The sequence below is a fragment of the Pogona vitticeps genome, chromosome 2 (assembly GCF_051106095.1).
Source record: "Pogona vitticeps strain Pit_001003342236 chromosome 2, PviZW2.1, whole genome shotgun sequence".
Classification (NCBI taxonomy): Eukaryota; Metazoa; Chordata; class Lepidosauria; order Squamata; family Agamidae; genus Pogona; species Pogona vitticeps.
Window position 1 is genome coordinate 33307609 of NC_135784.1, and position 27936 is coordinate 33335544.

Sequence of the window (27936 nt, forward strand, 5' to 3'; positions counted from 1 at the left end):
ACCAGTTTAAATGACAAAAGAAATGGGATAAGATCATTGCACTGGGACAAAAAGAAATATGTGCAGCTACAGCCGTAGTTGGGAAATACTTTGACCCTACTAATGTTTAGATTTCTACTTCCAGAAGTCCCAGCCACCATGTCCAATGGTAAGTGATCATGGGATTTGTGGTTCAAAACATCTGCAGGGCCAAAATCTTCTCCACCTCTTATATAAAGCATGGGGGAAAACCTCTCTCGAACTGCGTTGGAAACATGCAGAATTAATTAATTAATGTTAAGCTGCTGCAGAGGAATCAAAGGGCAGAATGACTATGAGAAATGCCCAAAACACATTGTAAGCCTTCAGATCTGTGTGAAATGAAAGGCAGCAGGATTATGAGACCATGGTCCTTCATGCCTAGCTAGAAGCCTCTGAAGGCAACTGACACAGGGCAACTGTGTTTTTAGGTATGCCTGTCAGATGTCAGCCCAGCTGTTGGCAGAAGCAAAAAAGGAGGCTGCTTGGGAGGTGAATCTTGGTGGATCCAAAAATATCATAATGAACACTTGTCCACAACTTAGGTATCCCTGTGATTACTTTTTTGGAAGCTTCCAATTAAACTCCCATATATTGTTACATTTAGGGGAGATTCTGACTTTTAGAGACATGCAGTAGCTTCACCCCACTGGCTCCTCAGCCAAGTAGAAACACCAAATGTCTGAAACTGTACCTGGAGTAATAGAAAAGTGGATGAAAGGACGCGCCTAGATACTGTACATCCTCACTGCTGGAGAAAGACGTGTACACCTGCCTTGATGCTAAAAGGTACATAATTTATTTTCTTTTCCTTCCAGTGGGGCAAAACAGGTGGTTGGGCTCAGTGGCCTTACAGGCCCCTTCCAACTCTATTATGCTCTGACCGAAATGGTCAAGTTGGAAAGGCAAGAAAGGAAGGAAGAAAGAAAAAGAGAGAAAGAGAGGAAGGAAGGAAGGAAATAATGAGCATTTCTTCCTTTCCTTCAGCCCTGATGATACCTGGGTAAAATCTGTAGGAGGCCGTTCCTTTGCTTCCGCCTTACTGCCCTTACGGCAAGACCGCTACCCCAGCGAAGCACTCTAGACCTTTCAAAAGTTATTTTTTTAAAAATTACTATTCCCGCAATCTCCCAGATAGCATGAATGAGAATTCTGCTCCAAACTCTTTCCTAGACTCTGTTGATCTCACAGGAAATGTCCCCGTACTTCCTCAGAGCACAGACGTTAAGTCCGGGTAGAAGGTGTTAAGGAAAGCAGAGAGGGGATACATTCTTTAACATGCTTGCTAAACGAAGATGCCATATTGCATGCTCAGTACAATAATGTCCATTATACATAAGAACATCATATAGTAGCAGTACGGCTTATTATAGGGCAATAACATGTCTGTTAACTGAATTGTTCTTTTTCTTTCCTCTTTTTTTTTTTTTTGTTTTGAGTCCATAGCCTGCACATTTTAGATCTCATCCAGTTAAACAGGGTGTTTAATGACGGCTCTGGGTAGGGCAGAAACCCTTGTAAAATGGAAGTAAGAAAAGCCCAGACAAGAGAGTTCCATTCGTATCCGCCTGATGACTCCAGATGGATTTACGACTTTAGGGGCTGGAGGGAAAAATCTACCTTTCCTCCCTCTTCCATCACGGCACCTTAGCAAACTTGATGCCTTATCTTTGCTACTGCAAGAACATAAAAAGGCAAGGAACCCATTAAAATGTAGCAAGTGCCTGAGGTGAAGGCACAGTGGTGGTAGGGGGTTTGAGAGGCTCCCGCAGAGTCCGGCTGAGTAACACCCATGCACGCCATTCAGTACACTTGGTTAGGGTAAGGCCACAGGGGCAGAAAAGAGACTGGGTTTTCTCCAGCATGGATCCGCTGATGTCTCTTGTGGTGGGAACTCCGGCTGAAGCTTTTCCCGCAGTAAGTGCATGTGTAGGGTTTCTCCCCTGTGTGGATGCGGTTATGCTGCGTGAGGGTGGATTTGTCAGTGAAGCTCTTCCCGCAGTCAGAACAGGTGTAGGGTTTCTCCCCCGTGTGGATCCTTTTGTGTCTGATCAGGTTGGAGCTGACGTTGAAGCATTTCCCACAGTGGTTGCACTCAAAGGGCTTCTCGCCCGTATGGATGCGCATGTGCTTCACTAGGTCAGAGGTCTGGTTGAAGCTCTGCCAGCACTCCGCACACGTGTGAGGGATTTCAAAGGGAGAGTTTTGCTTCTTAGAGGCTCTGGCTTTTTTGGATTTGCCAGGAGGCAAGGCGTTGGCAGAGGAGCCCTCCGGGTGGCTGCATCTGCCTTGCCGTTTTCCCGGCGGGCTCTTCAGATGGCGTTTGTGATGGGAGCTGCGGCTGAATGTTTTCCCACAGTCAATGCACTGGTAGGGCTTCTCTCCGGTGTGGGTCCGGACGTGCTGAACCAAGGTCGACTTGTCGGTGAAGCTCTTCCCGCACTCGGAGCAAAGGTACGGCTTCTCACCGGTATGGATTCTCTGGTGCCTGCTCAGGTTGGAACTCACGCTGAAAGTTTTCCCGCAGTCGGAGCACTTGTAGGGCTTCTCTCCTGTATGGATTCTCTGGTGATTGATCAGATCTGAGCTCTGCACAAAGGTCTGGCCACACTCCGTGCAGATATTGGGGTTCTCTCCTGAGCAGGTTCTCTGCGGAGCAGTGGTGCCTTTGCGTTTCCTGGCCTTTTTATCCGAGCCACCTCCTTTCCCCTTGCCCTCTAGAAAGAAGAAGCTCTGATGGTGATCTTCTGATTTCCTCCAGCCCTTTGGATGTTTTTTCTGACCTGGGACCTGGGGAGATTTCCCTTTGGATCGTTTGGGTGGCATCCCGTTTGTCTTCTGCAGATGTTGAACAGTTTCCTCCAGGTCACAGAAGCAGTTCCATAACCTGTTCGGAGAAACAAGGACATCAGGTTCACAGATGGTACACACGGAGGTGATGGAGAACTTCCTCCCACTTATGACCACCAAAGCCAGCTTCTGCCCCTAGCTCCAGAATTTGCACTGATGCCCACCCCTTTGCTCTTTGCCTTTACTCCACAGACCTCTCTACTCTATCCTTGCTCAAATAACATTTCAAAACACCTCTGCGCTCCCACTCCCATCCTGGTACTTAGCGTTGCAGTCTCATTTCCAGAGTTTAAGGAAGTTGCTCCTTTTAGACAACAAGTCTAAAAAAAAATGGCTGGGATATTTTGGAAGCTATATTCCAAAAACTAGCTTCTCTGTATTTTTTGTCTGCCTTGCATCCAAGTTGAGCATTGGATTATAATAATATATAAGGAAATTATTATAAAAGGAAATTTATTTAATAATAATAATAAAATAAAATAAAATAAAATAAAATAAAATAAAATAAAATAAAATAAAATAATAAAATAAAATAAATAAATAAATAATAATAATAATAATAATAATAATAATAATAATAATAATAATAATAATAATAATAATAATAATAATAATAATAATAATAATAATAATAATAGATCTTTAGAGTTGGAAGGGACCCTATGGATTATTGAGTCCTGCTCCTGTTAAAGAAGCCCAGTGGGGAATTGAACTCTCAACCTCTGGCTCCCCAAACCACTGAGCTGTCCAGTATTTACACCCATCACTGGAACTGCGAAATATGGAGGAACCCTAAAAAGAGGAGATGGATCCCCCGATAAGCTCAACTCTGTGCACCCATCCGCAGGTCCGTCACCTTCCCTTTGTACTCCTCTGCCAGATTCTAACCTTCACTCCCCTCTCCTGTCTTGTTCGCATCATCACTGAATTATTTTTCCAGGCCAGGGGCTGCCAGTATTTCTGCTGTGACCCTTGGAGGGCTCCTCCTTTTAAGAAAGGCTGCCTAGAAGAGGAAATTCTACCCGGGGCAGCTCTTTTCCCATTACTGCACCTCCTGTGATTGGGGGGGGGGGGGGCAGAAACAACCCATCCCCGGTGGAATTTTGCCTTCTGTAACATCATCCTTCCAAGGCACAGCAGCCCTTGCTGGCTCTGAACCTGGCGATTTCTTCCTGGTTTCCCCCCCTCTGGCAGAGACGACCTCAAAGAAATCGAAACATCATCATCATCATCATGATCATTTTGCATTTTGGGGTTTTTTTGTTTTGAAAGGCAGCCCGTTTCCTCCGAGACAGGGCCGAGAAAGAGGAGGGCCGCGCTTACTTTGACAGGCTCCGCGAAGGGAGAGGGGTGTGAAGGGAACGGGCGTCGGGATCCCTCCCTTCCCTTGGAGGGAAAAGTTACAGCTCTTCTCCTTCCCCGAGGATGAATGCTTTTTCGGGGCGGAGCTCTCTCTTTTTTTTGCTTCCGCCCTACGAGGATCTCCTCCCGGTGGGGCGTGGGATGGCGATCTTAAAAGGTAAACCCGATCCAGGCCAGATCCGCGCGGAAGCGACCACGGCACCCACCCGTGGAGGCTTCGGTGGGAGAGAAAGAGAGAAAAAAGGGGGAGTTTCCCCCTTTGGTGGCCTGAAATCCGCGAGCGGGAATCGGGGCCAAGGGTTCTTCCCGGGCCCCGATCCCCTCCAGCCGGGGCCAGCAGCAGCTGCAGCAGCAGGAGCCGGGGGTCCGCTCGGGCTTTGGGGGTCGCAACGGAGATGGAGGAGGGGAGACAGGAAGCAGCATCGCCGCCTAACCTGGGAAGCCCAACCTCAAAAGAGCGAGAGAGGAGGAGGAGGAGGAGGAGGAGGAGGAGGAAGAAGAGGCAGCAGCGGAGGGAAGAAGGAGGGAGAGCGTCGGCTTCCCACAACTAGAGTCCTCTAGTGGCCGAAACCAAGCTGGTCCTGCTCACGGACTGGCCTCCCCGCCTGTTATTTCTTTCGACTACATCTCCCAGAATCCCCCAGCCCAGCAACTCCATGATGGGGACGGGGGGGTCTTTGGAAGTTAGAGTCCACCAAGTTAGGGCTCCCAACCTGTCCTCCTGGAGGCCTTTGGGAAAGGATGGATGCTGTCCTCTCCACTACAAAGGAGGAAGAGCCAAGCAGGTCCCTCCAGTCAGCTTTCCTACCCGGCATGTGGGTTAAGGGGGTGTCATTCTGTTCTTCCCCTGAGTCCAGGCCAAGACTATGGCTCACCGAAGTGAAAATAATAATAAAAATGTGCCTAAAAGCTCACAGTGTGATCACTGGATTTACAAAAGCCAGCTGGATGGCCAGTTGACAAGCCGGCTCTAGAGATTTTGCTGCCTGAGGCAAGAAAGGAAAAAAGATGACTGCCCTCTCCTGGTCCTTTTACAGAGGAGGAGGAGGGTGGTAGTTGAATCATATCACAGAACTGGCGAGGGAGCATCAATCTCTGTGACACAGACGTCCACAACCTCTTGGGGGAGTCCAGGACAGGAAGTGTGGCGTACACAGCGCAGGGAAAAAGTAAGAGAGATGCTGACTCTGCTGCATACTGAGCGCCTGCTAGCTCACTCCGCCTAATTATAAAGGCTGCTTTGGAACTCCTCCTCAATGAGCACATCACTAAGGACAGACAGCCCTCCTTGATATATAGTGTGCCTGACGCTATTAAGCTTCTCCCCAACTCATCTATAAAGAGGATATGGGGTGTTTTGTAATTAAAAACCACCAAATGTCAGACTTGTGTGGATTCCGTTTTACTTAAGAGAATTGTGAGGCCCACTAACTAAACCTGAGTAATGGTATGTGCGTGCTGCGTTGCGCTTAACATTATTTTTGTCTTTGTTGCACAAGGAATTGGATAAGCTGGGCATTCCTAACCTGTTGTCCTTGCCAGCATGCCAATAAAATGCAGAGAAATAGTCTCTAGGAGCTGATTCTGACATCACACATCACAAATATTTACCGTAAGACAACATATAAGAATACTTCCTTTACTACTTTGGACCGATAAGAAAATGACCCCCGCCCCAAAAAAAAACACCCTGAAAAAGGCTTGACAGAATGCCTCCTTAAATGCCACTTGAAAGTCAATTTTTAAAGAAATGTCAGAACATTCCTTGATTAAAGAGTATATTTATAGTTCCTTGCATTACTTTAAATACTACTTCATAACTATTCATTACCTTGCTTATTAGACAAAAGGTAACTAATACTTGAAATCAGCTGCATAATGATTGGACTGCTCTTTGATAATGGAACATGTTTTATACAGTATGTTAAATTATAAAATAGGGGGGAAAGAGAGTCTTGTGGTATATTCAAGGAATTGAGATTTCTCACCACCCAAATAGTCTGCATTTCAAAGTTTGAAAAATTGTCATCACTTTCAGGGAAACGAACGAACAAACAAGTAAATACAGAAAACCTTAGGATCATCAGAAACAATGTGAAGGAAGAAAGAAGATTTTTGAACAATTGAAAGAATAGTTTAAGCCTACTGCTGGTATAGAACAATTCCACAAAACACATTGGAAAATTGTGCAGTGGCGATGAGGTTTGGCAGCTCTTTATAGGATGAAAAGCAGGGGTTCATTCTGTGATTAGTCAAGTGCTTGCTTTTACTTCAAAGATACACGTCCTAACAATTCAGCAGACCAGGTAGACCAGGAACAGATGTTAGGGATATCCTGTATTCAAAGCCCAAAGTGTTAATGTTGCAGAGAGGGGACTAAGGCAGTCTTGCTCTGTCTGTGAAGTCAGGCTTCGAAAGAATCCCCTGCTTAAATCTCGAAGACCAATTACCAGACTAAACAAGCAAATCTGCATAATCCCAGAGGGGAGAGAGGCTTGTGCTGTGTCACTCAAATCCCCCTCTTCCAGTTATGAACTATCTCTAACCTCTGTTTCAACCCCTAGAATCCACTACCTATATCCTGTTGTTGTCCAAAGTTCTGAAACAGGAGATGCACCTTTGGCATTAGTCCAGACCACGAGACAAAGCATGTAGAATCCATATTGTTATAATTATTCCACAAATGACATTGCAGTGGCTAGTTAGCTGGTCAGATAAGGATGGGAAAGCCAGGCTTCAAAACATCACTCCAGGTTTGAGGGAGATGTCACCAAAGTCCTTAGCCTCCTTTTACTTGATGGGATCAATACATTAACACCTTGTCAAACCATTTTAATTTTTTTTCAGATTTTTATTTTGTAACAAGCTATAGGCATGCTTTGAAATGCAAGATTACTTGGTTGGTAAAAGACACAGAGTTTGCATTATTGCAAAAAGGAGGGGGGAAAGCCTGAGAGAAGTGACAGTGATGTGATCCATTCTTGTTTCTTCTCTTATGTACACTTTGAATTGGTAGTTAAAACAGTGATGGAGGGGCAACCTGGTACTACTTTCACAAATTGCTCAGTATTATTCAGATGCACACATTAGTTTGTTTGTTTTAATGGCCTATATGAATTTTTTTCCAGACCAACTATCCCATCAATAATAGATCTGAAGGATATGGAAGAAAACAATCCTGTCTGTATTGACCTGTTGGTGCTCAGAATGCCTCCAAGATGCTCTGTAGATGTATTCACACTCAAGCTCTCATCAATGATCTGAGAAATCAAAGGGAAATTTAAACCTAGATTAGGAACACTGGAAGAGAACCATACTATCTGACCAGAATAAAATAAAAAGAATGTGGTTAACAATATACTAAAAACCTATGCAGAAGAGACAATAGGATGACAGACTCCTTTGGAGAGGAATCCTTTGTGGAAGAATCTGTAGTTTTAGAAAATGAAATGAAAGTTGCTTTGGAAACACTGGGAAGAAAAAAAATCACCAGTAGAACTGAATCTCAAGCCTAAGAGACTGAATCTGTCAAAATCCTAGCAAGAATATGTCATCAAATAAATAAAACCAAATTATGGCCCATGGACCAGAAACATTCAGTATATATTCCAATCCTCAGGAAATGAGTTGCCAAAGAATGTGTTAACTATAGGACCATTGCTCTAGTTTCCCAGGCAAGCGAAGTGATGCTTATGGTGTTGCAACAAAAGTTTTTTCCTTATATGGTTTGAGAAATTTCTGATGTTCACGATGGATTCTGAAAATAAATAATATTACAAATATCCACTGGCTACTAGAGCAAACCAAAGAATTCTAGAAGAAAATCAATCTATGCTTTATATATTAAATCAAAGCCTATGACTGTGTCAATCATGAGATGCTATGGGTTGTCCTGCAAGAAACTGTTTGTCTTAGCACTTGATTGTCCTGATATTGTGGACAAGATTTAGGGACAGAGAGAGACAGAATGGTTTCCCATAGGCAAAAGTATTCACAGTTAAAGAACAGAAAAAACAAGCAGTTATAACAAGAACAAAATGCTACAATTTGTGCATCTAAGTCCTCAGCAACAATACAGGAGATGCTTGTAGAACTGCAACATTCAAACAAAAATTCAAGCTCTCTTTCTCAACTAGGTTTGGTGTCCATAATGTAGAAGAATCAGCTCCACATGCAAAGTCCTCAAAACCCTAAAATAAAATATAAATTAATTGGGCATGCATGAATTTATTATGCGGATTCAACCCTTCCCAATACAAACGTATAGGAATTACTGTATACCTATACAGTACAAAGTTGGAAAGGGCCTTAGCAGTCTAAGTAGCAACAACAGCTTCAGCTTCTTTTTCAGCTCTCCCACTCTTTTTGATCCAAATCTCTTAACAGCCCTGCTCTTTCTTAGTCCCACCCCTTTAGGCTGAACCGATATTTCATAGGAATTGCATAGCTGCTCCTCCTCCTCTTATTCCTTCCTGTGCACTTGCTTGCCACATTGCTTCCAGTTTGCCCAGTTTTTTCTTTTTCTGGGGGAGACCCCAGCGGTCACCACCAAAGTCTCACCTTCTCCCATCCCAATAAAGTGCCTGTCACCTGGGAGAAGAAAGAAGAGACAGAGAGAACCTAGAGGGAAAAAATATTCACTCAGAGCCAATCAGACAAAGAGTTTCCATATGAGAAATCCCCACAGAAAGATGAGATAGCAGACAAGTGGACAATTACATGCTCTTAAAAAAGAAAGAGAGAAATGAGGAAACAGGAGAGAATGTGTTATAGAAAAAGGTTGGATGAGCAAGATCAGAACTTCTGCCTTCCACTGGAAATACTGTACTGGGGACAAATGTGCAGCTAGAGAAGGAAAATTTGGCTTATTTGGATTCCAGTTTCCAGAGTCCTATAGGTAGAGCAGCAGCAGCGATCTCTCCATACAATATCGCACTTTTCATTCAAATCTGGCTCAAAATCTTCCTAGATCTTTATTACATACAACACCCACACAAACACACACTTTTGCCTTGAAAGCTAATTAGGCACCCCTTCATATATATTGCTGCTTCCCTCTCCTCACCCTCCTTAGGACATTTTCCGCTCAAGCTTGAGAAAAGCAGAGGTGCATGGAAAAATAACATGCAACCTCCCGCTGCTCTCTTTCATGGCCTGGCATCCATCCTTGTGTGGAGAGGGAACCCTAAGCTTTGATTACCACTCCCCAAATAATCTTAGAATTTATTTGCGAAGGCTTTCACGGCCGAGATCTAATGGTTGTTGTGGGTTTTTCGGGCTCTTTGGCCATGTTCTGAAGGTTGTTCTTCCTGACGTTTCTCTAGTCTCTGTGGCCATTGGCATCTTCAGAGGACAGCAACCTGCACTCTGGTGTAGTTGACTTGGGAGTGCAGTATTTATGGCTGTGAGATAGGCTTTTGTCTTTTCCTGTAGATGGGTGATTAGTGTGTATTGTTGTGCTAAGGGGAAGAGATTATCTGTTCCTGTGGTTGATGGGTGTCATTAGCTGGTCTTTTGTGTGTAGTGATCCCCTGTCCTTGTGGCTGGGTAGAGTTCGTTGACCTTTTGCAAAACCTTCAGAACACGGCCAAAGAGCCCGAAAAACCCAGAACAACCAATCTTAGAATTGCAGAGCTGGAAGGGACCCTCTGGATCATCAAGTCCAGCCTCTGTGAAGGAGGCCCGATGGGGAATCGAACTCCCAACCTCTGGCTCTGCAACCAGAGGCCTAAACCACTGGGCTATCCTGTGTCAGCTATTTTTTCCTGCAAAATAAGCCCCAGAAACCCAGTCCAGACCAGGAGCCTCCAGTGAGTGTAGAGATGGGATATTTATATTTGTCTCCCTGGGGAGACGGATACACATATCACCACCCCAGGTGGTCAGGCGCTTTGGGCCCACTCCGCAGAACCACCTAGTCCACTTGCCATTCATGGCATGCACAGCTGTCCCCATTCGTGCGATGCCAATCTCAGAAGCAGCCTGGCCAGCATTTCCCCGCCTCCCTGGGCTGCTGACCACTCAGCAGCTAAGCAGGGAGACGCATCGTCCCACCTCCTCACTGGAGTGGTTGGCAGCCCAGGGAGGTAAGGAAGCACCGGCTGGGCTCCTTCTGTGATTGGCACAGCATGGATGACAACAGCCCTGCGCCTGGCGAGCAGTAAGTTCTGGGGAGGTGGGTCCAAAAGTCCTGGTCACCTGTGGTGGCGATCTTCGTATTTGTCTCCCGTGGGAGACAAATACGAATATCCCACCTCTACTAGGTCTTTCATTTCCTACACTATCGTTGCTAGAAAAAATCTCTAACTCCCTTCATCCATTACGGAACGGCTTGTCGCTCAGAGGGAACGTGGGTGAAACAGAGAAACCTGGGGGTGGAATAGGGAGAGGAAGCCCTCCTGACCGATGTTCTTCTTCTGCAAGGCCTGGCTGCACACCTTCCAGATGCCCAGAAAGATGGAACTGCTTTTACAGGCTCCTCCTTGAGGTCTGCCTTGGCCATGGCTCCCTGCAGCTGTCCAGATTCTTAACAGACCTTTCTGAGCCCAGCTAATTGAAACAGAAAGCACAAATGTACCCAGAGGAAATGTTTGCATGCACAGTCCTATGGCAAGCTGCCCTTTGCAAACTGCATTCTACACAAAAGTTCAGGCTAGCTAATCTTGATGTCCTTTTTATACCTCTGATATCGTCCAGTCCTGGCAATTAGCTTGGTTCAGAGCGATCACTGTGACACAACTCTCTCTCTCTCTCTCTCTCTCTCTCTCTCTCTCTCTCTCTCTCTTTCTTTCTTTCTTTCTTTCTTTCTTTCTTTCTTTCTTTCTTTCAATGATGGATGGAGTAACTGGTCTGCCTGGTGGGTACTTTCCAGGATATTCCCCGGCCCTTTAAAAATGGATAAACTATTATCCTACCACTAGACTACAACCTCTGCTCCTAATAAGAAGATAGCTCTTAGCCTCACTCCAATCCGGCTACTCTTACCTTGTTTTGGCTGATTACCTGGATCATGGATTGCTGAGGAGGAATTAGCAGTGGATGGATGGATGGATGGATGGATGGATGGATGGATGGATGGATGGATGGATGGATGGATGGATGGATGGATGGATGGATGGATGGATGGATGGATGGATGGATGGAACCACAAGAGAAAACCTTCTATTTCCTTGGAGTCTCGCTGCCAGGAGAAAACAGGCATGGAAATGCAACAAATAAACAAAAATACGTAAAGGGCTGCTTTGGGAGATGGGTGGCTGGATGGCAGTGATGGCTGGGGCACCGTGGAAATAATGGGGACATCTTCAAGATGGACGAGACCCCTGCTGCCACTGCAGCCACCAACATGTGCTCCCTGCCGTGAAAATGGAGCTGACCTCCCAGGCTAAAACAATCCTGCTGGGTGGCCAGAGTGGCAGGCTAGCATTCCTCTTGCCTAGGGGGAGAGGACTCAGCAGTTCAATTTCCCCTGCATTCAAACATGTGTGTGACAAGGATATTTTTGCTCCAAATTGCGGATTGTTGTTGTTTAGTCGTGCCCAACTCTTTGTGACCCCATGGACCAGAGCACGCCAGTCCCTCGTGTCTTCCACTGCCTCCTGGAGTTGTGTCAGATTCATGTTGGTAGCTTCAGTGACACTGTCCAACCATCTTGCCCTCTGTTATCCCCTTAAAGAGACCTTTTAAGACTTTATTTTCTGTGGGTCACTCCTGCCCTGGCACCTTCCTTATTCATCCATAGAATGTATGGGCATATATTTTGGTTGTGGTTTATTTGGGTTTTTCTACACAGACTCATTGTAGCAGGCTGGAGTGGGCTGGTAGAGATCAAGTGGAGGTCTACTGTGCCATTTGGTGCAATTTTCACATCCAAATGGCATATACACTTCAAGTGACACTGTTTGGTCTGGCTTCTTCCTCTGCCTGCAGGCAAATCCACTGCGAAATATAGTGGTGCATTCAACTGTGGGAAGATTCCAGGAGGAAACTTCCAATGTTTATTTAATTTTTTTTATAAGTAATGCAGCACACCAGCTATGCCCTCATACAGTATAAACAATTTTTTTTAGTTCCGCTGCCACTCTAGAGAAGCAAAATAAATGTTTAAATTCTCAATATCCTGAAGTGGCTCTCTTCTTAAGCCACTTGGTGATATAGGAAATTCAAAGAGGAAGGCAAATTGAGAGCAGAAGGCTTGCTTTGTTTTGCTCCCACTGATGGCATGCACTGGAAACAAGCCAAAACAGAACAATCTTACACACACCAAAATTAGAAGCCCTTGACCAAGACATGGTCTAGAGGGGCGGGGTAAAAATCAAATAAATAAATAAATAAAATAAACCCAGAAATGTGTGGTGAAAAGGCTGGTTCGCTCTAGCAGACGTTGTCTGATCATCAGCTTTAGGAGTGAATCAATCTGTCCGTGAAGTGGAACAAAAAAGAGACTAAATGCCCTTCCTTCCTTGTTTGTTTGATATCTTCCAGTTTGGGCTGAATTTGTATTATTGTTGGTGATGGCTTTGTTATTTAATTTAAAACACTGAAACAATGCAAAGCCTGTTGTATTGGGAGTGCTTATTTAAAAACTAGCCCCACAGGACTAAGAAATCAGTACACTTCTCCATGTTCCACCTGTATGTGAGCATTCAAATACAGTAATAAAAGAAATATGGGATTCTGGGGGGATGTACCGCTTTACCACCACCACCACCGACACCCCACTTATCTACTCCTGTTTTCCCAAAGCTTTCTTGATTTCAGCAGCCTGGTTTAAAGAGGAAAGATTATTCCTGTTCTCATTATTGCTGAGCCATGGGGAACTTGGACCTCTCGTTGATCTATTCCAAGTCACAAAGAAACCTGTCAGTAGATCCCAATTCCCAAACTATGTTCTCACCACATCTGCTCCAGCCCGGTGCTCTTTGTGCTTCTGTGTCTCAGGCAAGAGACCATACCCAATCCTACTTCAACTAAGATTACAATCAGTACTTTTAGCAGACTGAGCAGATGTTCATGAGCTTCCTTGAAGTTGGCTATAATGGGAAACAAGACATTGTACTGTACAAGATGGATAGTTGATCTCACCTTGCAGGGCTTTCTGTATGTTCCTCTTGCTAGCAATGCCAAAGATGTAAACCTATGGCCTACAAAAGCACAGGCAGTACACCAGACCTATGATTTGCTGAGTTTTGAAATTTATAGGCTCTAGGATAGATACATGTTACAGGACGGATGGCAGAGGGATCAAATTAGGCCATGCTGATGCAATCCCATTTCTCCTACAAGCTTATGTCTCTTAAGTTATGGTAAGAAAAAGTGACTTACCAGCCAGCTTGTACTATGGAACCAACATTCCCTGTTTCTGTCCCCCTGCATGGGAGGCCTTGCTCCGTATATGCAGGGGCAGGCAGGGCTTCAGTTGAATTGGGAAGTAAACAAACTGGTTGCCGGCTACCCGTGCGCAACCCTGACGGAGCTCTGGGTAAACACACATGCACACAGCTTAGAGGGAACATTGTATGGAATTCATCAGAATGGTCAATTCTTTGGTGGCTACAGATAATGGTGTCAAAGTACCCTTTGTCTTGTGTTCTTGCTGGGTCCTGTTGCTCTGCCATCTCCTTGATCAAGGATGGACAATATGAGCAAATCAAATGAATGAATGAATGAAATCCTTTTTCTGACCTCATGAACGATCTTGAGTATTACCAAAGGAGGCCCCACTTCCCAGGATGGAATGTTCCCACGTTTCTGGACTATGACGACCCTTCCCACTGGCTTGGGTTGATGTGAGTTGCAATTCAGAAATGCATGGAGACCCAGGATTTTGTCCTCCCTCTACTAAATCTGCAAGAGTTTCCAACCTGCCCTATAGCAGATGGAAGGAAGGAAGGAAGGAAGGAGGAGCTGCCCGTTCAGTAGCAACAGAATTAAAGGTAAAGCATCTTTGGTTTATAAGCTGGCAGCCCTCTCTCTATCCGAGGACCTATTTTGGTAAAAGTCAGGATGATGCAAGAGGTAAGCGGCAGTGCCACGATCACAGAAATCAGAACATAAAAGCTTCAAAGAAGGCATACTGCACAACAGTAAATTGTAATTTATTTATTTTTTAAAGATTTCGTTCACCAGGGAAAATGCTTAGATACTATGTTGATTAAGTTATCATAATTCTCCGTTCACTTCAACAGCAAGGCTTGCTTTTAGAATCATTACATCAAATTACCTTTTTTTTAAAAAAGGAAAAATGTGAATCACACACACATTGTTGTGCTCTAAATGAATTGCTGTAACTTGGGAGTGGGAGGGGAACAGGTTTCCTTCCCTTGCCCACACACACACACACACACACACATACACACTCCTAATTCAGAGTCCCAGGTCCCCCGACAAAGCATACTTTTAAGATCCTGCTGTTTGAGCAAGGCTCCCATTTAATTCATTCGAAGGGAGAGGTTCTAGGTGTTCAGAACTGTTCCTTCATTGAAGTTAATTCGGAAAATATTTGCACTGGGAAACAGAGGGGCAGAGCAGGGTGGGGGCGGGAGGCTCAGTGTATCGGGAAAGACAGGTACAGGCTACCAGCAAAACACCATTGAAGGCAGACACTGTCCCTTCACCCATGCTCATCATTAACCTTCATGAATACCAGGTATAAATAACATGGTAGGAACTCCAACGATCTCTCCCCTCCCCACCCCACCTCAGCACAACAATCCAGTTCTGGTCACCCTGCTAGATGACCTGTTATGGGAGGCTGAGCAGGGCGGGGAGGGAGTGCAACCCCGTTGGTGCTCCTAAATCTCTCATCTACGTTTGATACCGTCAACCACAGTATCCTCCTGAACCGGTTGTCGGGATTGGAGGCCTAGCGTTATGCTGGCTTCGTTCTGCCCTCAATGGCGAGTGCCAGAGAGCCCAGCTTGGGAAAGGTGTTTTGTCCCCATGGATACAACGTACACAGGGGTCGGTCATCTCCCCCGTTGATGTTTACCTTTTACAAGAGGCTGCTGGGAAGAGATCATTCAGAGATCTGGAAATTTTTGTGATCAGTATACATACTCTCTCTCTCTCCTTTTCTTCTTCAGCAGAGGAAGCTGTACAGACCCTAGTTATGGACCAGGCCAGGGCAAATAGGCCGAAACTGAATCCTGACAAGACGGAGATCCTGTTGTTGGGAGAGCATCCTGATTCGTGATGGGGGTTGTTGCCTGATCCTGATGGGGTCACATTCCCCCTGAAAAGGTGCAAAACTGGTGTGTGCTTCTGGACCCGGCCCTCTCGATGGAAAAAAGAGATACTGGCCATGGCCAAATCTGCCTTCTTCCATCTGAGGTAGACTGCACACCTCTGCCCCCTTCTCGACAGGAGATCCCTAATAACACTGGTTCACACATCGGCAATCTCAAGGATTGACTACTGCAATGCTCTCTACTTGGGGCTGCCCTTGAAGGCAGTTCAGAAGGTGCAGCAAATGCAAAATGCAGTGGCCAGGGCGGTCACTGATACATCTAAATTTGACCATATTTCACCCATCCTGGCTCACTTGCACTGACTACCAGTATACTTTTGGGCCAAATTCAAGGTACTGATGTTAACTTATAATGCCCTTTAGGGTTTACGACTTTGCTACGTATCAGAGTGCTTCTCCCTCAAGTCATTCTCCCACTCCACCTGGACCTCCCAGTCTTTGATACTGCAGATGGTCATCAACAAGAAACCAGGCCTTCTCGGTAGTGGCCACTTCATTCTGGAATTCTTGTTCCTGTGGAGCTGTAATTGACCTCCATCCTCCTGAGTTTTCAAAAGCAAGTTAAAGCCTCACCCCTTTGCAAAATTATTTTGTAGCAAGTTTATGCCGGCCCATGGTCTGACATTCCGAGTCTGGGATTCTTCCCAGACTAGAGGTTTTATGAGGGTCTTGTTGTTTATGTTCATTTTAAAAGCTCTGTATATTCTTCTTGTTTTTTGGAAGCTGCCCACAGTAGTAGCTTGTCCACTACATGGGTGGTGCACACATTTAAGCAAGTTAAATAAGTAAGTAATCCACATTTGTCAACAGAGTGAATTTAAGAGCCAGAGTTTGGAAAAGTTGCTTTTTGAATTATAATTCCCTGAAATCTCCCAGACAACATCAGTTGCTGTGGGATTCTAGAAATTATCTTTCTCAATCCAGACTTTTCCAAGCTTTAGTAAAAGCATAAGGACTACTTCGGTGTTCCAGAGTATACAGTATGTGCACCTAATCCAACTCTGGACATCAGCAGGCTATGATGGAAGATTTCCATCCCAGCCACAGTCATGGATTTTAAAACACAACCGATCCACTGCCCATTAATTAAACACCCCCTTTTTAAAAATCACCTGCACTAATAGCCAAAATCTGCCTGGTGCTGTAGGATCTTCCACCATTCCCGAGCCATAAAGCTTTCTTTTTTAAAAAAAATGAGCTTTTGGATGTGCCTAGGATTACAAGCTTGTCCCATCTCAAGAGAAGACCAGTGTCTCTGTGGATTGATCCCAAGGCCTGTTGTGCCAACTCTAAAACACTCACATGTAATGGCCAAACACAGCAAGCCAGAAGGCTATGACAGTGCTGCAACAGTATTTCAGAGATGATGCCAGCAAACAAAGCAGCAGAAATATTCACAGTGGGGTGCTGTGCAAGGCCAACTTTGGGAAAAAAATATTTTCAAATGCTTTAAAAAAATCTACAAATAATAGTGAAAACTTTCTAATTTGCCTCTATTAACCAAGAGTTTGCCTTTCTGGAATACAAAATACACACAGCTAAACCAAAAGTGAACCCAAATGGACTCGTATATGGCCTTGAAATACTGTTGTGTTTTCCTCCTGTATCTGTAGACAAGGGGAGGGAACCCTAATGTTTGCCCTCCCCTCCAATGTCACTCAAGATGGCAAAACACCTATGGTACAAGGGGTTTCATTAACCTGCAGAATCAGCTGCTACAATAGGTTCAAAAGGTTAGGTTTCCTAGCACTCTATTAAATGACAAACATTTTTGTAAAGGATACCTACCAAAAGGATAAAAGCTAACCACAAAAATTACTTAGATATATCAAACAACAGTCTTCTATGAACAGCTAATTCCAAACTTTTCCCCCATAGCGTTACTTTTACAATTTCATGTCAGGCTACCTCTGTAAAACCTAGGTTTTTATTTATGTATTTTATTTTTACAATCCCACCCAACTTCTAAAGCTGTGGGTGGTTTACAATATTATTTGCTTTCTTTTTAACTCACTTCCTTATCACAACTACCCAGTTAAGTAGATCACTAAATATTCAGGGCGGGGGAGGGGAATTGTGTGGATTTTTGTCTTTTACCTTCCCCCCCTCCCCCCCTTTTTTTTTAAATCAAAGGAGGTGCAGAGACACAGAGGTAGTGATTTTGCCCATTGGAGCTGTGGCTCAGGCATGATTCAAATAATATTGCCTCCAACCTTGCGAGAAAAGCCTGCTAGCTGGAGCAGAACTGGTGAGAACACATGTCTCAACGTAACCTAGACTTCACAAATGAAAATGGTACAGAAACAAACAGGCGAAGTAGCCACAGGCCCACATTAGCCCTCCTGCCCACAATCTCTGCCTTTAGGGCCATGACACTTTAAAAATTAATAATAATAAAAGACCAGGAATCCAATAGGAACTCAGACAAGTTGTCTTAGGGCTCCAGTAAGGATTACAGGCGGCTGATTTTCTGAAAAAGGGAAAACATTTTCTCCATTTCACTAGACTCTGTGTTCACATATTCAGTGGCCCATCAGTCTGGACCGGTTGCTTGTTCCTTTACAATCTCACCTTATTTCATTTGCCTTTCAATCCATGGCATATGTGTGTGTGTATGTGCATCACATACACATACACACACACACGTATCTACATACACCTCCACCTTCTCAGTCCTTGAGTATCTGATGGAGTCTGTTGCCCACGCATGCCAGGGCCCCAATAAACCACTCAGTCTCTTAAAGTGCCAGGGCACATCCTGTCTTCCTGTTGCCACAGAGGAGGGCTCTTCTGCCACCAGATGTCCATTCCTTTGTAGCCACACCGTTGAGAAAGCAGAGCTGGAATCAAAACAACAACACAGTTCCATGTCTGGGAAGCATGCCTTTGTATGGAGGTCTCAACCTACCTAGCTTACCAACAAGGCGTTTGTAAAAATGGATTGACCCTAATATGGAGAAAACCTATGTGGCCAATAGATTCCTTACCAGCTAGGGCCTCCTAACTGAGGAGACAAGAAGAGCATGATCCGGTGGATGGAGCTAGCATCCAAAAACCATTAAAATAGAAAACCAAAGAAAAAAACTGAGATTAATTTACTACTAGGGCTATTTCCTAACGACATATTCTCTATCACTCACGAGTCTTTTGCATAGAGATGGGGGTCTTCCTCCCCTCCCCGCCCTCAAAGGGACCTGTGGCCTGGTTTATGTAGGTAGTCAGAAGAGAAAAGCAAAGAGCATCCCAGAAAATGGTGTTAATATGGAGCCACGCATCTCTCTCCTAACTCAATGCAGTTCATGGAGATCAATAAATAACTCCATAGTATCTTGAACAAAACCCAAGCATTAACATAGAATATTTTCTCCCATCTTACTCAGTATGGGCAGTGTTTTGTCAGGGACCTACTTGTCAACAATCAGACAAGTTTTATGAATACAGGTGTTGACGGATGTGTAAATATATTAGCTTTTTGGCAGTGTATGTCCAAAACGTAGGGGAACAAAGCTACTCAAGATATTCAAAAAAATAGTGAACACGATCATTCATCAGCTTCTGAGCATCCCTCGTAGCCTATGCAACATCTGGATCTTGTTAAAGATACTATAGACTGATATCCAGCAGTTGTATTCAGTCAAGAGGGGAACATCCCAGCCTTGTCTGAAATCACCCTGGCAAAAAAAAAAAAAATCCTTCAAAATGGTTCCTGCGCCCTTCAGAAAAGAGAAAGAATTTCCCTCCTGAGGCTCCCATTTCTCTCTGTCCTCCCCCCTCCCCCCCTTTGGAGCGCGGCTGGTTAAAACAACGGGATAGGGTAGGCGAACAAGGGGTTCTCTCTGTTGTGGATCTTCTCGTGTCTCTTGTGGTGGGAACTGTGGCTGAAGCACTTGCCGCAGAACCGGCAGGCGTAAGGCTTCTCCCCAGTGTGAATCCGGTGGTGCTGGACCAGGGTGGATTTGTCAGTGAAGCAATTCCCGCACTCGGAGCACACGTACGGCTTCTCCCCCGTGTGGATCCGCTGGTGCCTAAAGAGGTTGGAGCTGACGTTGAAGCTTTTCTCACAGATGTTGCACTTGTAGGGCTTCTCCCCGGTGTGGATGCGCATGTGTTTGATGAGGTCGGCGTTGTGGCTGAAGCTCCGCAGGCACTCCGTACACGTGTTCAAGACCTCGGCTTTCGGCCTGGGCTTGGGCTTCTCCCCGCCGAGGCTGCCGAGGTCCGGGCCGTCGCTCTGGCCGCAAGCCTCCTGCTGGTCTTCGGGAGAGTCCTTGAGGTGCTTCTTCTTGTGAGAGCTGCGGCTGTAGCTTTTCCCGCAATCGATGCACTCGTAGGGCTTCTCCCCCGTATGGATCCGCTGGTGCTGCGTGAGGTTGGACTTGTCGTTGAACCGTTTGCCACAGTCGAGGCAGATGTAGGGCTTCTCCCCCGTGTGGATCCTCTGGTGCCTATTCAGGCTCGAACGGACCGTAAAGCTTTTGCCACATTCGGAACACTTGTGGGGTTTATCGTCAGGCTGGACGGGCCAGGGATTGACCAGGCTCGAGTTCTGGATAAAGACTTTCCCACACTCTATGCAAATGTCAGGGATTTCTTCCGTTTGGGTACCACGGTGTACCAAGAAGGCTTTGCGTTTCTTGATGGTATGTACGGGTTTCACGGGCCATGTCATGGAGGCGATTTTCTTTTCCCTCCCTTCAGTCCCACGTGCGTGGCTGTGCCCGGGGCTTAAACTCAGCATCTTAAGGAGTTTCCTTTTGGTCACGAGCTGCGACCTAGCCTCTTCGCGGCCAAAGTTCTCCTCCATGTGGCTCATCTTGATACTTCTTCTTACCTAGCAGGAGATCAAACATGTGGCTCGTTTAATGAAAAAAAAGGACAATTCCCCAAAGAGCAAAAGCATCAACATTTTAATCCTGACCCCCCCTTTACCCGCTCTCCCTTTACTTTTGTACTAAGGACACAAGATGCACACCTTATAGCAGGAAATTAATGCACTGGCCATAAGCTGGCAATTGCTCCTGATATCATTGAGGAGGCTGGATCATTATTTCTGCCTGCATTACCAGAAAAAGGAATTTAGCAGACAAATTCCTGAGCAAAAAGGATTCTCAAGGTCCAGCCATTCTCAACAGGGAGCCATATGGCCCTCTGGGGGAATCCTGGACACGTTTGAAGGGGGCCACATTGTGCAGCTTAAACAATCCTGTTCAGGCCTATATTTCCGTCATACTGTGTTTAAAAAAAAAGACCGAGAATGGCTGAAGTAGACTAACTCTCTGGAACACAGCTGCCTTACACTTACAGCTACGTCAATGTCACGGCTCCTTGGAAGTACAAAAAGCCTGCAGGCAGTGTTACCAGGCTCACCTTCTAAGACTTCCTAAGATTCCCACTGTTCTCTTTCAAGACGCCAGCTCCTTGCAAGTTATGGCCAAAGAAGGAAGGCCGGGCAAAGTTCAAAGGCTCCCAAGTCCTGCACAGCTGTGGTTCTCAAGCAGTATGTGGACCACTTGTGGGATACGACAGTAGTCAGAATGTGATTTTTAAAAGTTTGAATTAATGTGAGTAAAAATTCACTTGTCCTCAGTCTCCATGCCCTCCTACAAGTGGCTTGCGTCACTTCCTAAATACTTGCCACAATTATTCATCCATGACCTTCAGACACTCAGAACACCTCCATTATTCCCTGTTCTCACTGCGCATCAACTTACCATCAATGATCAATGTAACGGAATGCCTGCAAACAGGGTTTCTGTTTCTAGCTTTTTCGGAACTTAGCGTCTCCAGCAGAGTGATGGGTAGGTAGAAACATACCAAATGTTGAGAACCATTGCTCTGCAACACGGACAAAGTTCCTGGAAATTGCAAGGCTGGCGGACGTGGCACGCAGAACTGGGCACACTTCAAGCTGACAGGGCGCAACTGCAAGTGGGTATAACATCTAGAGTTTCTGGCAGAGCTGCCTAATCCATGCAAAGGACTCAGGGTACATGCCAATGTTGCAGGTCCCACCCCCTCCTGACCCACGGCCCCTTCAGGAAAGCAAAGAGGAAACAGCAGGGCGCCAGAGGCAGTCATATAGCACTCAAAAAGAAGATCAGATTGGGCTCCCTGGTTGCTAGATTCTACAACAGACCATGCACCAAACCTTCTCAGGCTGCATGTTGATTTCACACCACCTTTGATGCCCCTTAATACAGTGGTTCCCAATCTTGGGTCCCTAGAGGTTCGTAGACTACAACTCCCAGAAATCCTGGTCAACACAACTAGTAATGAAGAACTCTGGGAGTTTTAGTCCAAACACATCTGGGGCCCCAAGATTGGGAAGCACTGCCTTAATAGAAGAGAAGGTGAGCAAGCCTAAAGCTTCATTCCACAGATAGACCCAAGAAGAAAAATTACTTTTTTTTGGGGGGGGGGGAACTGCTGGAAGTCTAGATTGTTTGGACACCACGTCCTGCAAACACCCTAATCCCCAAATACATAAAATGAGCACTGCTCCAGATCCTCCCACATGCTGCTTTCGAGGCCACATTCCAGCCAGACAGCCCTGTTATCGGAGCAATGCAGAAGGCGGCCATAAAAAACCACACAGGCTGCCTGCCGCTCATACACACAGGTCACCTGGCCATTGGTACCCCATGCTTGCAATCCACCAGGGATACTGTGTTTGAATGCGTTTCGGGATGTGGGAGCCAAACACAACGAGCAATGCCGGAAGGGGAAAAAAAAGAAAGATACTCTGCACACGCTCAGAGTCGCTCTCCGTTCACACTCGGCTCCTCGTGCAGCCAGTCCTGCTCCCGATCCATCCCATTCGGAAAAGAGCCACCCTCTCTTCCCAGGCTTAGAGTAGAGCCGGAGCAAAGAGGCAAGGAGGGAAAAAAATGCCCCACGGGGTGGCATTGGGGGGGGGCGGTCAAGGAGGCGGCTGCTTTCCAGCCCCAGCGACCCAGGGGCCAAATCCTGACCCACCCACTCCGACCCGCAGCGAGTTCCGCGAATGCAAGGAGGAGCCGCAGACGAAAGCGTGCACGAACAGATCCTCGCTCCTCCGCCGCCCTCTTCCTGACCCGGGAGGGGGGGGGGCTTTGCTGGTCCCTACCTTGCGTTGGAGGAAGCGAGAGCACCCGGGGAGGAGGGCGGTGGACGCGACCGTGGAGGGGAGGGAGCTCCCCGCTCCGGGGGGGGGGGGCGCCCCTTTTGTGCGCCTCGACTCTCTCTCTCGTCTCTCTCTCCCCCCGGCTGGTTCACCGCTCGAAGGCTGGGCGCCTGCCTCCCCCTCGCCGCCGCCCCCGCATTGAACGGCGTTCCTAAAGGTCCATGCCGAAAGTGTGGGGGGCTAGCGGTGTGTGGGGGGGTGAGGAAGGCTCTCCCCCCGTGCCTGGAAGGGCTGGGGGGGTTCACAATGGGGAAGCAGCAGCAGGAGGAGGAAGAGGAGGAGGAGGAGGCGGCCTCTCGCGGCAGCAGCAGCCAGAGGAGCCCGGCTACCTCTGACCCAGGAAACTCAACCCTGCCAAGGCCGACCGGATCAGACAAAGAAAGCGGCCGCCTCTCCGGGCCCCGCCGGAGCCCTCTAGTGGAGAGCCGGGAAGGTGGGCCGGGCCGGCCGGCCGGCGGCGTGAGGAGAAACCCGCCAAAAAAGAACGGGGACCGACGGTGTCACAGTGGCCGCCGTGCCTCTGCACTTGCGCAGAGTGCCTTTCCGTGCTGACGGAGAGGGTCCCGGGTGCGTGCAGAGAGGTGCCCTTCTTTGGAGAGGGTTCTTAAAGTAGGGAGGCAGTGAAGAACAGATTATAGGAACTCGATTTGGTGGACAAGAGTGGACTGCATTCAGTATGCCAACAAGTTTGGAAAACCCAACAGTGGCCAGAGGATTGGAAAAGATCAGTCTACATCCCAATCCCAAAGAAAGGCAGTGCCAAAGAATGCTCCAACTACCATACAATTGCACTCATTTCGCACGCTAGCAAGGTTATGCTCAAAATCCTCCAAGGTAGGCTTCAGCAGTATGTGGACCGAGAACTCCCAGAAGTACAAGCTGGATTCCGAAGAGGCAGAGGAACTCGTGACCAAATTGCTAACATGCGCCAGATTATGGAGAAAGCCAGAAAGTTCCAGGAAAACATCTACTTCTGCTTCATTGACTACGCAAAAGCCCTTGACTGTGTGGACTACAGCAAACTATGGCAAGTCCTTAAAGAAATGGGAGTGCCTGACCACCTTATCTATCCCCTGAGAAACCTATATGTGGGACAGGAAGCAACAGTTAGAACAGTTTATGGAACAACTGATTGGTTCAAAATTGGGAAAGGAGTACGGCAAGGCTGTATATTGTCTCCCTGCTTATTTAACTTATATGCAGAATAAATCATGCGATAGGCTGGACTGGATGAATGCCAAGGCAGAATTAAGATTGCCAGAAGAAATATCAGCAACCTCAGATATGCAGATGATATGCTGATGGCAGAAAGTGAGAGGGAATTAAAGAACCTCTTAATGAGGGTGAAAGAGGAGAGCACCAAAAATGGTCCGAAGCTCAATATCAAGAAAACTAAGATCATGTGGCCACTGGTCCCACATGTGGTGGGACAGTATCATTGAAGCTATCAACATGAATTTGACCCAACTCTGGGGGCAGTGGAAGACAGGAGGGCCTGGCATGCTCTGGTCCATGGGGTCACAAAGAGTCGGACACAACTTAATAACAAAACAACAACAAGGGAGGCAGTAGAAACGTGGAGGTGATAGAACATTCCCCCATTCATCCCTGCTGGGACTATATTTTAACCAGTCCTCTAGGAGAAGGATTACATTCCAGTCCGGATGCTAAAAGGAAAATATCTAACAGTAGAACGTCCATGTCAAGAGACAGTATACCCTGTGTTGTAGATTTGGGGTGTAGGTGATTATCATGGTAGTCACCAGCATCACACATCTAAGAGGAGAGTCCAAAGTGCAGGAAGCTGGATTGGTCAATATCAAGAAATGTCAAGCATATCTTTTATATATTCGTGAAGGCTTTTATAAATCAGTGGCTCTTCATTGTCCATTCGAACTATTCTCAAATATGTATTCTTGAAGGCTTTCACAGCGGGGATCCAATGGTTGTTGTAGGTTTTTCGGGAACACGGCCAAACAGCCCGAAAAACCTACAACAACCATATTCTCAAATACTTTGATTCACACTACATGAATACAGCTTGCAGCAATACATTGCCCCTATGAAAATCCCTTTCTCTCTCATCTACTGAGAATACTGAAATTGAAGGGCAACTGTGTCACTGAGTATGGTGGGAATAAGAAGCTGGTAAGAAGGTTGCACCTCCACCACCCTTCTGTGGGTAACTTTCGCTTAACACTGCAGAATGTGGAGATGCTGGACTGTTCTACGGCCAGTTGGAAGAATGGCAGGCAGCCAACTTCTAGTGCCGCTCAGGCTCATTATGCTTAACAAAGAGTCTGCCTCACTTAAGCATATTCCATTCCCTGCCAATAATTTTTCAGAAGAAATGAGTAATCCAGATATTTTATATAGACGCAGTTTTAGAGTGTTGTTTAGTTGTTAAGTCATGTCCAACTCTTCATGACCCTAGTTTTAGATAACATGCATCAGCGCACACCTATCTGTTTTCAACCACAACTCATATGAGTCTCGGGAAAGGATAAGGATTCCCGAGAGTTGCTGTTCAAAGTACCTTCTGATCCAAAGATGGGGGAAAGGGCAGCAGTTCTCTTGATGGTTAGACTACAAGTCCCATCAGCCCCAGCCAACATAGTCAGTTGTGAGGAGTGGTGGGAGATGTAGCCTAACAACATCTGGTATATTATGATTCGGTCATCCTTGCTGGGGTAGGCCAAAGCATCGTCCTTTAAGACTGCAAGTCCCTATGGTCATTATGTCCTTACTCTGTTTTCATCAGCTAGTGGTTCTTAACCTTTGTTACTCAGATGCTTTTGAACTGCAACTCCCAGAAACCCCAGTCAGGACAGCTGGTGGTGAAGGCTTCTGGGAGTTGCAGTCCAAAACTCCTGAGTAACCCAAGGTTAAGAACCAGAGAGCTACACAACTGTTTTCATACCATGAACTGTATGTAAATCTTGGTCACCTGCCATTCCAAAGACAGCTTTCTGAGGGCTGCGTGTTTTTTCTGGTGGGTGTTTATTATGCACATTTCCAAAGGACAAATTGCACATCACATGCAAATACATGTATTTAAAACATAAATTAGAGAGCATGAGAACCTTGCTTTGCTTGTGATGTTTCATCACATTTTGAGACCAGCAGACAGACCCATGGCTGCATGAGGGCTCACAGCAGGGCCTTTTAGGAGACACCGTTTGAGAAAGAGACACACGTGGCCTTATCAACAGTTTAATTTCACGAGGTCCTCCCCAGTACTTTCTAATAGAGATTTCATTTTGCTGTCTATGTTTTAAACTTATTTCTAGACCTTTACAATTTTGCTATTTATTTAATGACATCTTATAGTTAAGGTGGTATTTTTATTTTTTATAGCCACTAAAAATGGCCTTCCCTTCAGGTCCCTCAACTGCCCTCATCAGAATTCCAGATATGTAAGGATGCGTTTACTTCATGATGCCTTTCCTAAGTAGCTACAGTCTTTTCAGACTCCATCATGTGCATATAATAGGTGGTGTCAGGCTTTTCATTTTACACTTTCAGATTTTGGAAACACTACTTTTTGGATTTGCATGCTAAGAGTTGTTGTTTTCAATATAATGTTTTCAAACATTGCACTTATTTACATTGATCCTTATCTACCATTTTGCTAATTACAGTATTAGCATACTCTGGAATGCTTCACACACCCACACCAATGTATTTCCTGAGACCTTTTAAAAATACCACAGTGCAATTGCAGGGGAAGAAGCAATCCAAACTTTATAATCTTTTTCCTGTTTTTCTCTCCAAATGGCATTCTGCCCTTTTCCTTTCTCAAAATCTCATCCTGAATTTGGAGATATTTTTTTTAATTGGCTGTTGGGAATAGCAGTAAACTGTCCTCGCCAGTAATCCTTTGCTTAAAACTGCAACCTATGGAGGCTGCTTTTAATTAAAGAAAGAGCACAAGAAACTGACTGACTGAAAACTATGATTACACAATCAAATCCCGCGGGATTTGCTGAGCTTATACTACAATTGATTCAAAAAAATTTTCTGATTACATGATCCGATTCGGATTGATCCAGCCCTTTTGGCTCACAATGCAGCTTTTGTTTTTTTCTCCGTGGCCAGGGAACTCCACTTTTTTTTCAAGCCAGAAAGAACCATTTGAACAGACTTTTTCCAGGGTGATCAGTTGATGGGTTCTTGCAAGGGTTGCCGGGGTCGGTGGGTGGGACGGTGGAGGGCATGTCCGTAGATGGTGTTTTGGTAAGATAGGCACTTGGGACATGATGTTCAGGTCCATGGGGACACCCTCCACCCCACCCACCCACACCCAATCATCCTCTGCTTTTAATTTTTTTTAAAAAAATATGTGTGATTAGTGGTAGATCACCTGATCACTTGTACTGATACACTAGTTTAGCACTAGATCACCTCCGGACAAGTGGCTTCCCAGGAGCCACTCATTAGATTGCTGCTGTAGGAACAATATGCTGGTTTGAGCAGGGCTATCCAACAAGGGGCTTCTTAGGTACTTTCAGTAACCAATTTTGAATGAATGAATGAATGAATTAATTAATGAATTAATTAATTAATTTTTTTATTATGGTCAAGTGACCAGCTCTTAAAACATTTTATATGGCTAAAATATACAAATTGCAATTTAAAAAGTGTACAACCAGTTTTAGATGGGCTCTGTTTTTTGCTATATTATTTTAGAGGCTGTTCTAGAGGCCTTTCTATTACAGCAGGACCCTGTATGCACAGAAGATTCATTCCATGAACTACTGTGAATGCCTGAAACTGTGGATAATAGCCCTATTATACCACATATAAGGATGTGGGACAAAGGCCACAAGTGGGCAGGACAAAGGTCACAAGGACCACCCCCTTGTATATTGTATAAAGGACTGCACTAAACCATGGATAACTGAAACTGTGGGTACTGATCCCAAGTATATGGGGGTCCTTTGGTACCAATGTCTACTCTTTTCTCTGCCTGCTTGAATATTAGTTTCTCTTCATTATATGGTGTACAAATTGTTGTTTTTCTTCTTGGAATTTTGTTTGGAGAACACATATACATATTTGAAAGCAGGATATAGATTATTAAAACAATTTAAGACTGGGAAAGGTAAAATGGTGAAGGGTGGCCACCAAAAATCTTGCTGCATTTTGTGAAGATTTAAATTGGGAAGTGTTTGGAAATCACCATTATGATAACTGCAACAAAATGTTTCATGACTGCAACAGTAGTATTCCAATAATTTCAGGAACAAGTTGAAATTTCCTGGCACCATACAGTCTATAAAAGAGTAAAAAGGTG

At 45.5% G+C, this 27936-nt stretch overlaps 1 protein-coding gene across 1 annotated transcript; it reads right to left on the reverse strand.

The window, feature by feature from the left end:
* Positions 1-794: 794 nt before the first annotated feature.
* Positions 795-23050, reverse strand: LOC110087260 (uncharacterized). Its single transcript, XM_078388777.1, has 5 exons — positions 22584-23050; positions 21190-21400; positions 19319-20309; positions 2330-2657; positions 795-2212 (listed from the first exon to the last, which is right to left on the reverse strand). The coding sequence occupies exons 2-5, from the start codon at positions 21190-21192 to the stop codon at positions 1822-1824; spliced, it is 1713 nt and encodes a 570-aa protein (XP_078244903.1). The 5' UTR covers positions 21193-21400; positions 22584-23050; the 3' UTR covers positions 795-1821.
* Between the last annotated feature and the right edge of the window lie 4886 nt (positions 23051-27936).

Coding starts and splice junctions, on each gene's coding strand:
- LOC110087260 (XM_078388777.1), bottom strand. Junction 2,658..19,318: donor GAGACACGAGAAGATCCACA/ACAGAGAGAACC, acceptor AGAGAACCTGCT/CAGGAGAGAACCCCAATATC. Junction 2,213..2,329: donor CATCACAAACGCCATCTGAA/GAGCCCGCCGGG, acceptor AAACTCTCCCTT/TGAAATCCCTCACACGTGTG.